The sequence below is a fragment of the Triticum urartu genome, chromosome 1A, assembly GCF_056163025.1.
Source record: "Triticum urartu cultivar PI428250 chromosome 1A, HENAU_Tu73, whole genome shotgun sequence".
Classification (NCBI taxonomy): Eukaryota; Viridiplantae; Streptophyta; class Magnoliopsida; order Poales; family Poaceae; genus Triticum; species Triticum urartu.
In genome coordinates, this window is record NC_141873.1 from 534,870,778 (window position 1) to 534,885,435 (window position 14,658).

Sequence of the window (14,658 nt, forward strand, 5' to 3'; positions counted from 1 at the left end):
TTTGTCGTGACCCTCTGTACTCTTTTGCACATGCTATGCGGGTGAAATGATGATACCAAGCCCAATTTCAACATTTTCAGAGTTCATTTTGTAGTGATTTTCAATTTCACGGTCATTTAGCTCTCTAAACAAATCGGTAAATGACTGAAAAACAGCAAATGATGTCAGAACGTGTTGGAAATTGATGACGTCGCTTTGAATGCTGCATAATGAACGTAAAAGAAGTACGGAGTTCAAATAAGTTTAAAAAATATTGAAGTGCCCGTGTAACAGATGAGTTCTCGTCCGAAACCTTGATACTCCGAAAGAGATTGTCCAGTTTGTACACGAAGTGCGTCCAGTTTTTGTCGTGACCCTATGTACTCTTTTGCACATGCTATGCGGGTGAAATGATGATACCAAGCCCAATTTCAACATTTTCAGAGTTCATTTTGTAGTGATTTTCAATTTCACGGTCATTTAGCTCTCTAAACAAATCGGTAAATGACTGAAAAACAGCAAATGATGTCAGAACGTGTTGGAAATTGATGACGTCGCTTTGAATGCTGCATACTGAACGTAAAAGAAGTACGGAGTTCAAATAAGTTTAAAAAACATTGAAGTGCTCGTGTAACAGATGAGTTCTCGTCCGAAACCTTGATACTCCGAAAGAGATTGTCCAGTTTGTACACGAAGTGCGTCCAGTTTTTGCCGTGACCCTCTCTACTCTTTTGCACATGCTATGCGGGTGAAATGATGATACCATGCCAAATTTCAACATTTTCAGAGTTCATTTTGTAGTGATTTTCAATTTCACGCTCATTTAGCTCTCTAAACAAATCAGTAAATGACTGAAAAACGGCAAATGATGTCGGAACATGTTGGAAATTGATGACGTCGCTTTGAATGCTGCATACCGAACGCAAAATAAGTCCGGAGTTCAAATAAGTTTAAAAAACATTGAAGTGCCCGTGTAACAGATGAGTTCTCGTCCGAAACCCTGATACTCCGAAAGAGATTGTCCAGTTTGTACACGAAGTGCGTCCAGTTTTTGCCGTGACCCTCTCTACTCTTTTGCACATGCTATGCGGGTGAAATGATGATACCATGCCAAATTTCAACATTTTCAGAGTTCATTTTGTAGTGATTTTCAATTTCACGCTCATTTAGCTCTCTAAACAAATCGGTAAATGACTGAAAAACAGCAAATGATGTCGGAACATGTTGGAAATTGATGACGTCGCTTTGAATGCTGCATACCGAACGCAAAATAAGTCCGGAGTTCAAATAAGTTTAAAAAACATTGAAGTGCCCGTGTAACAGATGAGTTCTCGTCCGAAACCCTGATACTCCGAAAGAGATTGTCCAGTTTGTACACGAAGTGCGTCCAGTTTTTGCCGTGACCCTCTCTACTCTTTTGCACATGCTATGCGGGTGAAATGATGATACCATGCCAAATTTCAACATTTTCAGAGTTCATTTTGTAGTAATTTTCAATTTCATGGTCATTTAGCTCTCTAAACAAATCGGTAAATGACTGAAAAACAGCAAATGATGTGAGAACATGTTGGAAATTGATGACGTCGCTTTGAATGCTGCATACTGAACACAAGAAGTCCGGAGTTCAAATAAGTTTTTACAAATAAAAAGAGGTGCAATGTTGGTTAATTAGCTTCAAGCCTTTCGGAATAGTGTAGACTGCACTGCACATAGCTCCATGCAATCTATGTTATTCCGAAAGGCTTGAAGCTAAGCAACGTGCAGGTGAGCATTGCGCCTCTTCTTCATCGTCTCTGCACTCACGGTTTATAAACCGCTCATACTGCCTCTCTCTTGGCGAGGTGGGACTAAAAATCAGCTTACTAAGAAACTATAGTACCGGTTCATGCCATGAACCGGTACTAAAGGTCTTCGTGGGGGGCCAGCCTGACCACAGCCTGACACAGCCTCATTAGTACCGGTTCGTGGCATGAAGCGGTACTAAAGGTTGCCCACGAACCGGTACTAATGATGTCCGCCCGCCTAGTCGTTGGAACCGGCACTAATGGACACATTAGTGCCGGCTCAAATTCAAACCGGCACTAATGTGCTTCACATTTGACCCTTTTTCTACTAGTGCAACTAAGCCTGAGCAAAGCTCAAACTTATTGGTCAGAACTGGCTTTGTCATCATATCAGCAGAATTATCATGAGTACTTATCTTGCATACCTTTAATCGCCTTCAGCAACTACATCTCGAATATAATGAAATCTGACATCAATGTGCTTTGTTCTCTCATGATACATTGGATTCTTTGTAAGATATATAGCACTTTGACTGTCACTTAATACGGTAGGGCAATATGAATCTACACAAAGCTCAGAATACAAACCTTTCAACCAGATAACTTCTTTGCATGCCTCAAAAATAGCCATATACTCGGGATCGATAGTGGAACAAGCCACAATAGACTGCAAAGTTGCTCTCCAACTCACAGCACAACCACCAATGGTGAAAACATAACCTGTGAGTGATCTTCTCTTATCCAAATCACCAGCAAAATTAGAATCAACAAAACCAACAAGTCCATCTCTAGTTTTCCCAAACCGTAAATAAGCATTAGAATTACCACGCAGGTATCTGAAAATCCACTGAACTGCTCTCCAATGCTCTTTTCCAGGATTAGCCATGTATCTACAGACAACACTCAATGCATATGATAAATCCGGACGAGAACAAACGATGGCATACATAAGTGAACCAACTGCACTCGAATAGGGAACTCTAGACATGTACTCAATATCCGCATCTGACTTAGGACATAAGGTTGATGATAATTTGAAGTGTGCAGCTAATGGAGTACTTACTGGCTTGGCATTATGCATATTAAAACGACAAAGAACTTTATCAATATATCCCTTCTGACTTAGATATACTTTTCCAAACGGTCTATCTCTGGATATTTTCATGCCAAGTATTTTCTTTGCTGCACCCAAATCCTTCATCTCAAATTCATTACTCAATTGCTTCTTTAGTTCATCAATATCTGACATACCCTTTGCAGCAATTAGCATATCATCAACATAAAGGAGCAAATAAATAGTTGGAACCTTTGACAGTTTTGAAATAAACACAACTATCATAATTAGACCTTTTGAAACCTTGAGAGAGCATAAAGGTGTCAAATCTCCTGTACCACTATCTAGGGGATTGCTTCAATCCATAAAGAGATTTCTTTAACTTACAGACAAGCTTTTCTTTTCCAGGAATAACAAAACCTTCAGGTTGTTCCATATAAATATCCTCTTCTAATTCTCCATGTAAGAATGCAGTTTTAACATCCAATTGTTCAAGCTCAAAATCATTCATGGCAACAATACTAAGTAAAGTGCGAATAGAGCTATGCTTCACAACAGGAGAAAAGACTTCGTTATAGTCAATACCTGGAATCTGGCTATAACCTTTTGCAACTAACCTTGCTTTATATCTTGTCTCATCGTTAGGAGAAACACCTTCTTTCTTCTTGAAAACCCACTTGCAACGAATATGTTTCTTCTCTCTGGGTAATTTTACTAAATCCCAAGTGCCATTCTTTTCAAGTGATTCCATCTCATCATGCATAGCGGTCATCCACTTATTACTATCACTAGAAATAATAGCATCGGAATATGAAGAAGGCTCAGCATTACCTTCAGTTTCTTCTGCAATAGATAAAGCAAAAGAAACAATATTGCACTCTTCAATTAACCTGTCAGGTTTATTAATACCCCGCCTAACTCTGTCACGTGCAAGATTCCAACTGGGCGGAACAATAGGCTGATTTCGAGTGGGAGTGACATGATCATCATTAACAACGGGTTCATCATGTGGATCAACAATTTCATTACCCGATGTATCACCTGAATCAATAACATGCTCCACCTGAACAGTAGGCTCTTGAACAATAGGTTGTTGTTCACTCTCAATGGGAACATTAGTAGATGAAACATCATGTAACATAGCAGATTCATTAAAGATAACATTTCTGCTAATAACAACCTTCTGGGTTTCAGGATTCCATAATTTAAAACCTTTAACACCAGACTTATAACCAAGAAAGATGCACTTAACAGCCCTAGGCTCCAATTTTCCATTATCAACATGAGCATAAGCAGTGCAACCAAAAACTCTCAATTGTGAATAATCAGCAGGTGAACCAGACCATACATCAGTCGGAGTTTTCTTATTAAGAGCAATAGATGGTGAGCGATTAATCAGATAACAAGTAGTGGAAGCGGCCTCAGCCCAAAAACGCCTATGCAAACCTGCATTGGACAACATGCAACACGCTCTGGAAATAATGGTCATGTCCATACGCTCAGCAACACCGTTTTGTTGAGGAGTATAAGGAACGGTGTAGTGTCTTACAATGCCTTCAGACTTGCAATAATTCTTAAATTGCTTAGAACAGAATTCCATACCATTATCAGTGCGAAGTATTTTTACCTTCTTTTCAGTTTGTTTTTCAATCATAATCTTCCACTCCTTAAATGCCGAGAATGCTTCATATTTATGCTTCAAGAAATATGGCCAAACTTTTCTCGAATAATCATCAATAATAGTCAGCATATAACTAGCACCACCTACTGACTTTCTGCGAGATGGTCCCCACAAATCAGAATGAACATAATCAAGAATACCTTCAGTTGTATGAGTCGAAGTGTTGAACTTCACCCTCTTGTGTTTGCCGAAGATACAATGCTCACAAAATTTCAATTTACTAGGTTCATATCCATCAAGAAGACCTCTCTTATTTAACTCTGCTAAACCAAGTTCACTCATATGTCCAAGACGCATATGCCAAAGATTAGCAACATCACAATCAGAATTCTTTGAAATAACTAGAGTAGCGTTACCTGAAACGGTAGAACCTCGAAGGTAATAAAGACCATTGGTCGAACTTAAGTCACCTTCCATCACAAAAAGAGAGCCTTTTGTGACCTTCAAAACACTATCTCCACCTGAATACTTGTACCCCTTTGCATCAAGGGCACTAACAGAGATAAGCTTTCTCTTCACCTTCGGAATATACCGAACATCTGTCAAAGTTCTGATTATGCCATCAAACATCTTGATTCGAATAGAACCTATGCCTTCAATCTTGCATGGTGAATTATCAAAATCCAAAACGGAACCAACAGCAGTAGTGGAATCAAAAGTATTAAACCAATCTCTATGTGGACACATATGAAAAGTGCATGCGGTGTGAAGTACCCACTCATCATTAGTCTCAGCACATCCAGCAATAACGACAAGAGCATCATCGGAACTATCATCACGAGCAATGTTAGCAGAATTTTCACCTTGTTTGTTACCTTTCCTCTTTTCCTTATTCTGCAACTTGAAACACTCTGGGATGTCATGCCCGTCTCGCTTGCAATATTTGCAATATTTCTTGTCTCTGGATTGCGACCGGCCTCTGTAGCCGTTTTTACTTTTGCCTCTGTTTCCATTATTGAAGTTCTTCTCCTTTGTCCTGCCACGAACAGATAATCCCTCAGCTTGGGATGAACTCGAACCATCATGAGGTACAATTAATTTCATCTTCTCCTTAGAGTTCAAAGCTTCATAAACTTCATTAAGCATGAGAGTATCACGACTATATAATATGGTGTCTCTAAAATTGGTATAAGAACGTGGCAGTGAACAAAGTAACATTAAAGCAGTATCTTCCTCTTCATACTTAACCTCCATTGCAGCTAGATCAGATATGATCTCTTTAAATTCAGAAATATGATTCAAAACATTTCCTCCCTCGGGTAACCTGTGCAGGAATAATTTTTGCTTCAGATGCAGCTTGCTGGTAAGATCTTTAGCCATGCAAATCCCTTCCAGCTTTAACCATATAACGGCGGCAGTTTTCTCGCTCAAATCTTCCTGCAAAATATTATTATGCAAATGGAGTTGAATTTTTTACAAAGCCTTACGATCAATTATTTTCTCCTCATCAGTCCAGTCCTCAGTTCGGTTCTTCCCAAAACTATATAGTGCTTCATCATAGTTGGTCTGTGACAACAACACCCGCATCTTGACTTGCCATAGGGTAAACCTTGTGTCACGGTCTAGCGACGGAAAATCGTACTTCATAGATGCCATGAGTCGATAAACTGTGCACAAAGTAGTACAAGTCGAAGTAGAATAATTCTTAGCAGAATTAATATGCGAAGCAAACAAAACAGAGTAAATAGCACCTAATAGTAGTTGGCTGGACGTAGCAACGGACAGAGAACAAAAAAAATCTGAACTAGCAGATAACCTTTGACCTCCACGTGAGAAGTACTAGCAGTAGTACTAATGATCAGGTAGCCTCGGGACTTAAGCTTGTACGTGCAGCAACCACGGCTCGGTGGATTTGACGTGTGATGCTGCGATTTTGCTTCTGTTGCCTTGAGAGTTGGGAGTAGAGGCGGCCAGAATAAATCACAGAACACAGCTCGGTCCAGCGGGATTCCTCTCGATCTCGTCGAAGAGGAAATCAGTCTCCGAACTGATCTGGACACGGATGATGAGCCGTTCCTGTTGGACTCGGCGGATTGCACAACGCGGCGACGGCGCGAAACCCTAATCCTCTCGATCTCAAAATCTTGTATTTGTAAACTTGGCTCTGTATACCACTTGTTAGATAATAACGAGAATAAACGAGACACGAGAGCACACGAATTTTTACGTGAAAACCCTTGCTGGAGAAAACCACGGACGCACGAAGGCGCAATCACTATGAGGAGAAGTATTACAAGTACGGGACGACAGACCGTCTTTGGGTGCGACTACATGGGGTATATAAGAGGGCAATACATGAGAGTCCTTGGCGGACAAGTAAACGAGTTGTACTCGTACGCGTCGGTACCAACGCAAAGGCCCACATCGTATGTACTACGTCTAGTCCAATACAATAGAATTTGGATCACAATTTAACAGAGGGAGCATCTTATTTGTGACAGTGGAAAAGACATATATACATATGTGGAAAATGACGGAAATTTCTATGTTATCATTCCTGGACTCGGTACATGGAGGCTTTGAGATCAGCAAATTTAAGAGTGGGATGGTTGGTAGTGGTATCGTACTGCCAATTGGTGGTGTACCACTTCTGTTGCTATCACCAGTTTAGCCAGCTGGGTTGCGTCTGAAGGGTGAAACGGCAAGGTGTGCGCCAATCAGCACGCACCCCGGTCGACGTCGACGCACGATCCCGGCCGCATCGGCACGCTGGTAAAATGCGCATGCATGCATGTGTCCGCCGCCACGCACCGACCGGTGCCATCGGCATCTCGATCACCCCGGAGGCTGTCCGGAGGCCACACACACGACCACTTTTCTTTTAGGGGAACAGGTTCATCTTTTTTCAAGTACTAGTAAATGGAACGGCGAAAGCGAACCCAATCAGGCCACTGGCAGGGATGATAAAAACAAAGGTCAGCGAGCTGCCTGTGTGATCGCTAAGGCCAAACATAGAAAGATTCGGGCCGGGCCGCAAATCGTTCGCTAAGGTTAAAAAAGAGAAAAGAACTCGTTCGGCACAGTGGTAACGGCGACGGGCATCGACGGCGATCCCGCGAACAAAACTGTAAAAGATCGCCGAGGAAGCTGCTGGGAATCTGACGGTGTTCTGCAGATTGCTCCATCTTAGTCTGACGTGGCCTCGTGCCGTAATGCCATTCATTCAGTTATTCTTTATTGGAGACGATCGAAAGAGACGGCCGTGCGTCCTCCAAAATATTACTGGAGTATGTTCGATATACGGTGCACGTAGGTGCCGCCCGGGACACCTGGTCACGGGAAAAGACGTCATCTTTGGATCTTCTGGGTGGTGGCTAGCCACCTACCCTCCATCGGACGTTTTGTTTGGATTGCGGCTCGATCACCTTGCAGCGGCGTGGGTCAGTGTGCAGTGAGCGGCTAGCTGGGAGCGTTGCCGCATCTGCCCAGGTCAGTTGGGTGCATTCTAACCATCATGCCCTTTCTAGCTTGGTTTTTTATTATTTTTTGCGAAAAAAATATCTTTATGCCATTTCTTTCCTTGCGGGTATCTTTATGTCATTTCAGAGTTTCTAGCGAGTATATTTATGCATTCCAGATCTTTAGTAACACAAACGATTGTCATCTTTTTGTTTGTACCGAGGGTAGGACCATGACTTGGTTAGGATCGGGACCCTCTAATGTGGTTGAGCTGTCTCTTGCTGATTGTAATCTTGATGGTTGAGTAATACAAACTTTCACTCACACACACACAAAAAAAAAAGAATGTCATCTTGGACAACAGCACGATCCTCACTATATAGTTTGGGTCACCAAATTGTATAAAAATGTTTCTTTTAAATATTCATTAAAAAAATTACCCATGAACAAATTGTTTCCATTTACATGTGAAAACTTTTTTTTTGAAGTTTCACTCCTATACAGGAAAATATTAATATTTTTGAGCAAACTACATTTTTTCATTTACACCTTCTTAATTGTCACGTTAATACAAAGTTCCAGAGATATTTTTCTGGAGTGCTCAGATTTTTCCCACATGGAACTTGTTATATTCTATCATTCATGTCCGATTGATGTATTTCTTTTGAATTTACTACTATTATTCCTATTTTTTAAAACCAATTTTATGTTCCCTGTGTAACGCCTTCCAAAAGTATTTATCAGAAATGCTCTAACCCTTTTTGACGTGGAACATGCTACATTAGATTGTTCTTGCCAATGTTAGGAATTTTTCTGAAACTGTCTGCTATTATTTAGACATTCAATGACTTTATAGGTATTTACTGGACACAATTCAAAATTGAACTACAAGTATATTAACAAAAATAGTACATTTAAAAAACATGTTTAAGTTCTTAAGGGCATCTCCAACGCCAACCCGCAAATTCCTCCAGTATATGTCCGTTTTTGTGTCTGGACATGGTCCGCGGACATGATACGGGAGATAACAATCCAACGCTAATTGCAAAGTATGTGGCTGGGAGGGGAAAAAATAGACGAGGACCATGCATGTGGTGGAATATTTGTGCGTTGGGAGGAGAGAGAGAGAAGAGTGGGACCATGCATGTGCGAATGGAAGGAGAGAGAGAGAGAGAGAGAGAAGAGAGGGACCATTTATGTGATTGGTCAATTGCATGTCCGGACTCCGGCAAAACTCCCTACGTTTGTCTCCAAAATACCGGAATTTGGACGTCCGGATAGCTTGGCGGACTCATACAGGTTCCCTTTGGATTACAAAAGTGAACAAATGTGCTCGGCCTGATATATACCGGTGTTTTGAGTGTCTCCCTTGGAGATGCCCTAAGTGCCTAGGTAGATGTTATTACAAAATGTGGGAAAACTTCAATATTTAATTCAGAATATTTGAACCCTTACTTGTATTTTTTGTTTTCCAATATTTAGAAAAAGATATGATGTAAAAAATATGAAATTTGGCATGGTGCCATGATGTTATGTCACGAAGCGGTGTTCAAAATTTCAAGCAGTTACATCAAAATTGGACTATGCATTGCTCTGTAACTCCAGTATCTCTATATAAGCGGCCTGTTGGAAAACCCGCTGTCGGACCTGATTCATTGCCCTTTGTTTTTCAAAATAAAGGGTTTCGTTTTTAGACTTTTCCAATTGTTCCAAACTAATAGAAGTAGCATTAATCAAATTTTCTTTTTCTCGTTCTATCTCAGAGTATCCATTCATTCGATACTCTACGAAAAATTGGATCGGATTTTGCAGTTCTTTTTTCTGCAGTACCTCGACGTGACATGAGCGTGAAAGAGGTTCAAGAATCCGTTTTCTTTTTATAAGGGCTAAAATCACTTTTTTTTTGGCTATCGGATTTTTTGGCGGCATGGCCAAGCGGTAAGGCAGGGGACTGCAAATCCTTTATCCCCAGTTCAAATCTGGGTGCCGCCTGATCAATAAAATACTTAGGTTTTTTTTATAGTGCTGATCGAATTCGATAAATTTTTACTTCGCATAAGTTCGGGCAAGAGAGTAACTGGGCCTGCCGATACTGGGTTTAGAGAAACCATACCATAGTTCTATCCTCAAACTAGGGTTAGCTATCATTCAAAGCGAATGTATGAAGATTAAATTCTACATCAAAGTTTATTCATCATTTAAGCTTGAAATTTGGAGTATAGCAATATCACACGACTATGCACTAATATACATCCATTTTCCATCTTGTTATTTGATAATTTGCATTTCATTTTTTTGAAGTGCCAATTTCAGCTAGCATGTGTAAAACCTTCCAAAATTATTTATAAAAATGCTACAAATATTTTCTACATGGAACAAACTACATTAGATTATTCTTGTAAAAATGATACATTTTGTTAAATTCATTTCTATTATTTAGCCATCAAATGAATTTCTAGCTATTTACTATTGTATAATTCAAATTTGAGATACATGTACATTAAGAAATGCCTACCATTTTGGAAGAGAGGTCACATTTGAGTTCTAAAGTACCTTGGTAGATGTTATCCCGAAAATGTATGAAAAATTCAAAATTTTGGTTGGGAAAACTAAAAACAATTACTTGCATTTTTTTCATTTTTTAAGGTAAATGGTGTCAGGACAATATGAAATCTAGCATGGTACCATGATATGACCTCAAGACTTTGGTTTTAAAATAACAAACAGTTTCACAAAAGCTACAGTGTGTAAAACCTTCCAAAATTATTTATCAAAAATGCTACAATTTTTTTTCTACAGGAAAAAAACTACATTAGATTATTATTGTCAAAGCTAGGCATTTTGCTAAATTCATTTATATTAGTTAGTCATTAAATGAATCCCCAGCTATTTACTATATATAATTCAATTTTGAGATACATGTATATTAAGAAATGTCTGACATTTGGAAGAAATATCACATTTGAGTTCTTAAGTACCTTGGTTGATGTTATCCAAGAAATGTATGCAAATATCAAATATTTGATTGGGAAAATTCTAACATTTACTTGCATTTTTATTTTTCACTTTTTAAAGAAGGTAAATGATGTAAAATATAAAATTTAGCATGGTACCATGATATGACCTCAAGATTTTGTGTTTGAAATTTCAAATAGTTTCACAAAAGCTAGACTATACATTGCTTAGTAGCTAGAGCATCTCAGAGTAATCACCATATCATTCAGAAGAAAAAAACATTGAAGATTGAAATCCACATCAAATTTTATTCATCATTTGAACCGCCATTTGGACCGTAGCTTGATATTACGCTATTACCATGCACTAATACACATTCATTTCCCATATAAAGAAAATCAGATGTTTGCAAAGAGAAGTTCAAACATTTACGATGTCGTGTGCATATTTGCACACGGCAGTCACTGTTGTATTGACTGTCAATCGGGATGGGGGGGGGGGGTCAGAATTTTTTTTTACCATTTAAAAATATGCTACTGAGTTTGAAGCACGGGAAGCATCCTAGGGCGGGAGTACCAGGTATTCTCCCGGGGTGTCCCAGGTAGTCCTGGCCATCTTAGGCCCGGCCCTGTCGGCCCACCCAGGCCCGGCCCTAAAATCCAGGGCCTAGGCCCGATGGGCTTGTCCGTGGGCCGGGCTTGGGCCTGAGTTTTGAGCCCATCAGCAGGGCCTGGACGGGCTTGGGCTTGGCATATTGGCATTTTAAGGAAGAGGCCCGGCCCACGGCCCTAAGCCCTAAAGGCTTTTCAGGGCTTTTTACGAGATGGGCCGGGCTTGGGCTTGAAAAGTAGGCCCGATGGTAGGGCCTGGGTCTCAGTTTTCTGCCATGGGCTTTTTTAGGCCCGGCCCATGGCCAGATATAGCCCCAGGCGATTGTTGAAATTGCGCACGTACAACCGTGATGGCGTTTGATTCAGAGATGGATCTCTCCGAGGCGGATGGTTCTGTACATATTTATTGCACGGTTAAGTAGGTAGCACTAGCAGTGTAGTGGAGTGTGTCTTACATTCGTCGGGAGGGCTCTCGTGATCGAGCCCACACTGCACACTGATGTCCACAACACTGGTACAAGACGGGGAGAGAAGAAAAGGTCGAGCTATATGGATAGATCGATCCCAAAAAAAGCCCCACGCCTCGAGAAACCGAACCTGATGATCCACTAGTCTAGCTACGAACTAGTGGCTGCACCTGCACCTAGCTGTCTAGCTTGACCAAGATGGAAGCCCCGTGCCGATCTCGACGTGCCCCGTCGTTGGCGGTGGGTGCTACTCAGTTGAGTGAGCCTGGCGGCGGGTGCGTGCCGGCGACGAAGAAGCGGCCGGAGGCGGCGTCCTGGCTGGCGTAGTAGACGGTGCTGGGGCTGACGTGGCTGTGCGTGCCCTCGTACGTGGTCACCACGTACGCCGGGTCGTCCCGGTCCCGCTCCACCCGCTTCTTCACGCTGCACCCTTCCGTCGAGCACCGGTAGTAGTTCCTTGGGTTGGGGCTGTTCTTGACGGCCTTCTTGCCGTACTTGCGCCACCTGTAGCCGTCGTCCAGGATCTCGACCTCCGACCGAGTCCGGAACGCGATGCGCTCCGTCCGCGGCCGCTCCGCCGACTCGGCGCTCCTCGCAGTCACCGCGGACGCCGAACTTGCAGCAGCCGCGCCAACGGCCGGCACGGAGACGACGGGCGGGAGCGGCGCGGCGAACGTGCCCTCGTCGTAAAGGTACTCGGAGATGTCGAACTGCGCCGCGGGGTCCGCCGCGATCGCCGGTGCAGCGGGCGGCGTGGCGCCGAGCGCCGCGGAGAAGCTGGAGGCCGGGCTGGAGGAGGTGGAGCTGATCCCCCCGTGGGAGAAGTGGGAGGACATGGAAGAGAAGTAGCAGCCGTCGCCCGCCGCCTGCGCCTGCTGTTGGTAGAGCAGTGGTGCCGCTCCGACTGCCGCCATGACCGAGTTTGACACCGGCGAGAGCGCTTCGTATTTATAAGACCCCCTAAACCGCCGGTGCGCTGCTGCTGCTGCATGGATTGGGTTGGGGGGTGGATTTGTACTAGGAGGAGAGGCGCTGGCCGTGAGCTCCTGGGGATTTCGGGCGGCTTCCCGGTGAGCTTCGTGCTGAGAAGGTTCGGCGATGGTGAGTGGGTTGCCCGCCCGCCGCCGCAGACAAGCTCGTGCGCGCGCGCGCGTGCCACTTAGGAACAAAGACTTGAAGAAAGGTCTTCCTTGGCCACGTAGGAGTGTGTGTGGCCCCTCCGATCGGACTCAATTCAAGCAATCAAGCCGCATTCTTCCTTTGCGTTGTGCTCAAAATCTCTTTTCTGGACCAGCTTTACCTGATGTGGAAAGCCAACACATTCTAAACCGGTCCACACCGACAAATGTCTACTCCCTCTATCCCAAAATTCTTGTCTTAAATTAGATACGGATATATCTTTGAGACGGAGGGAGTCCATGTTTATACAAAGTTTATATTTTCATATTTTACAAACTTGGTCAAGTTTATAAAAGAATATATTAACATATGCAACACCAAATTAGTTTCATTAGATTCTTCATAAATATATAATCTCGTATTGTGTACTCGCTCCAACCCAAAATAAGTGTCGCAGTTTTGAACCAAATCTAGTTCAAAACTGAGATACTTGTTATGGATCTGCGGTAGTATATATGATGTTGCAAATTTTATCATGTTTTTCTATAAGTTTTGTCAAACTCAAGTTTAAGGCAGGATAACATAGAACTTCAATTAATTTGGAATAAGAGAGTATTTGCTATCATGAGTTATATTCACTAGATTTCTGTACTTGATCAAACAACTTCTAATCTCTGCTATACTGTGGCTAACTGAAATTTTGCAAAACCACAATATTTCTTAGTTGTTTGATTCTTCGCGACAATATAGGCGAGCATGGACCAAGTCGGAGGTGGCGATTACACTGAGCTTGTAAGGTGTGTGGGGGTGAGCTTGGACCAAGCTAGATGCGGCATCGGCGTGGAACAGAGGTGAGGAGGGGTTTGAGGTAGAAGGATCGACGGTTGCGTTACCAGACTAACACAAATGTTTGGGGAAACCAACACCCAGTCCCATGGCAGTGCTGACACCAGGGCCACCTCGACGGGATGAAGCTAGAGGTACTTGTTTCACTTTGTCATTCTCTCTGCTACCCGGACGAACAACACAGTGACACCAAAACCTAATAAGCTAAAGCAAGACTTCCGACGAGCACAAAAGTACATGGTCTCCTCGCCTCCCAATGCTAAAATCGGCCAATGAAGACGAGGGAGGTCTGACGAAACCCGGATGGGATTCTGCGACAGACAAAACCAATTAAAAACGATGAAACCCGGATGGGATTCTGCACCAGATGAAACCAATTTAACACGGCAAGCAGGAGATCTTGTGGCGGATAGAGTCTAGACATTCTTAAATTTAACCATTGCTATAGAAAAACTACCCAACATCCTTAAGACCAAATATACTTTTGTAATCGGGGATGTAAATGGCAAATAAGCAGCGTCTGCAAGTCCTGTTTAGTTAGTTTGAGCTAGCTCCATAATTCATTTTCCTAAAAAGAAAACAATTTTTTGAATTAATAGATTATTAGTGGGTTTGAACGGAATTAAACGGAACCCGGTTGACATCCCTATTTGTAATGTATGCATTTTGAACGAAATACTTGTATGGGAGCTGACGACCAAAACATCATCACAATGAGTATCGTTGCCCAAACCGACATACATTTGTGTTATCACGTTTTGAC

At 42.3% G+C, this 14,658-nt stretch overlaps 1 protein-coding gene across 1 annotated transcript; it reads right to left on the minus strand.

Annotated features, from left to right (window-relative positions):
• Window positions 1-11,840: 11,840 nt before the first annotated feature.
• Window positions 11,841-13,076, minus strand: LOC125527090 (uncharacterized). Its single transcript, XM_048691666.2, has one exon. The coding sequence runs from the start codon at window positions 12,842-12,844 to the stop codon at window positions 12,182-12,184; it is 663 nt and encodes a 220-aa protein (XP_048547623.1). The 5' UTR covers window positions 12,845-13,076; the 3' UTR covers window positions 11,841-12,181.
• Window positions 13,077-14,658: the final 1,582 nt, after the last annotated feature.

Bases quoted from the DNA above. Each gene is read 5' to 3' on its own strand.
- LOC125527090 (XM_048691666.2), bottom strand. From the start codon at position 12,844: ATGGCGGCAGTCGGAGCGGCACCACTGCTCTACCAACAGCAGGCGCAG.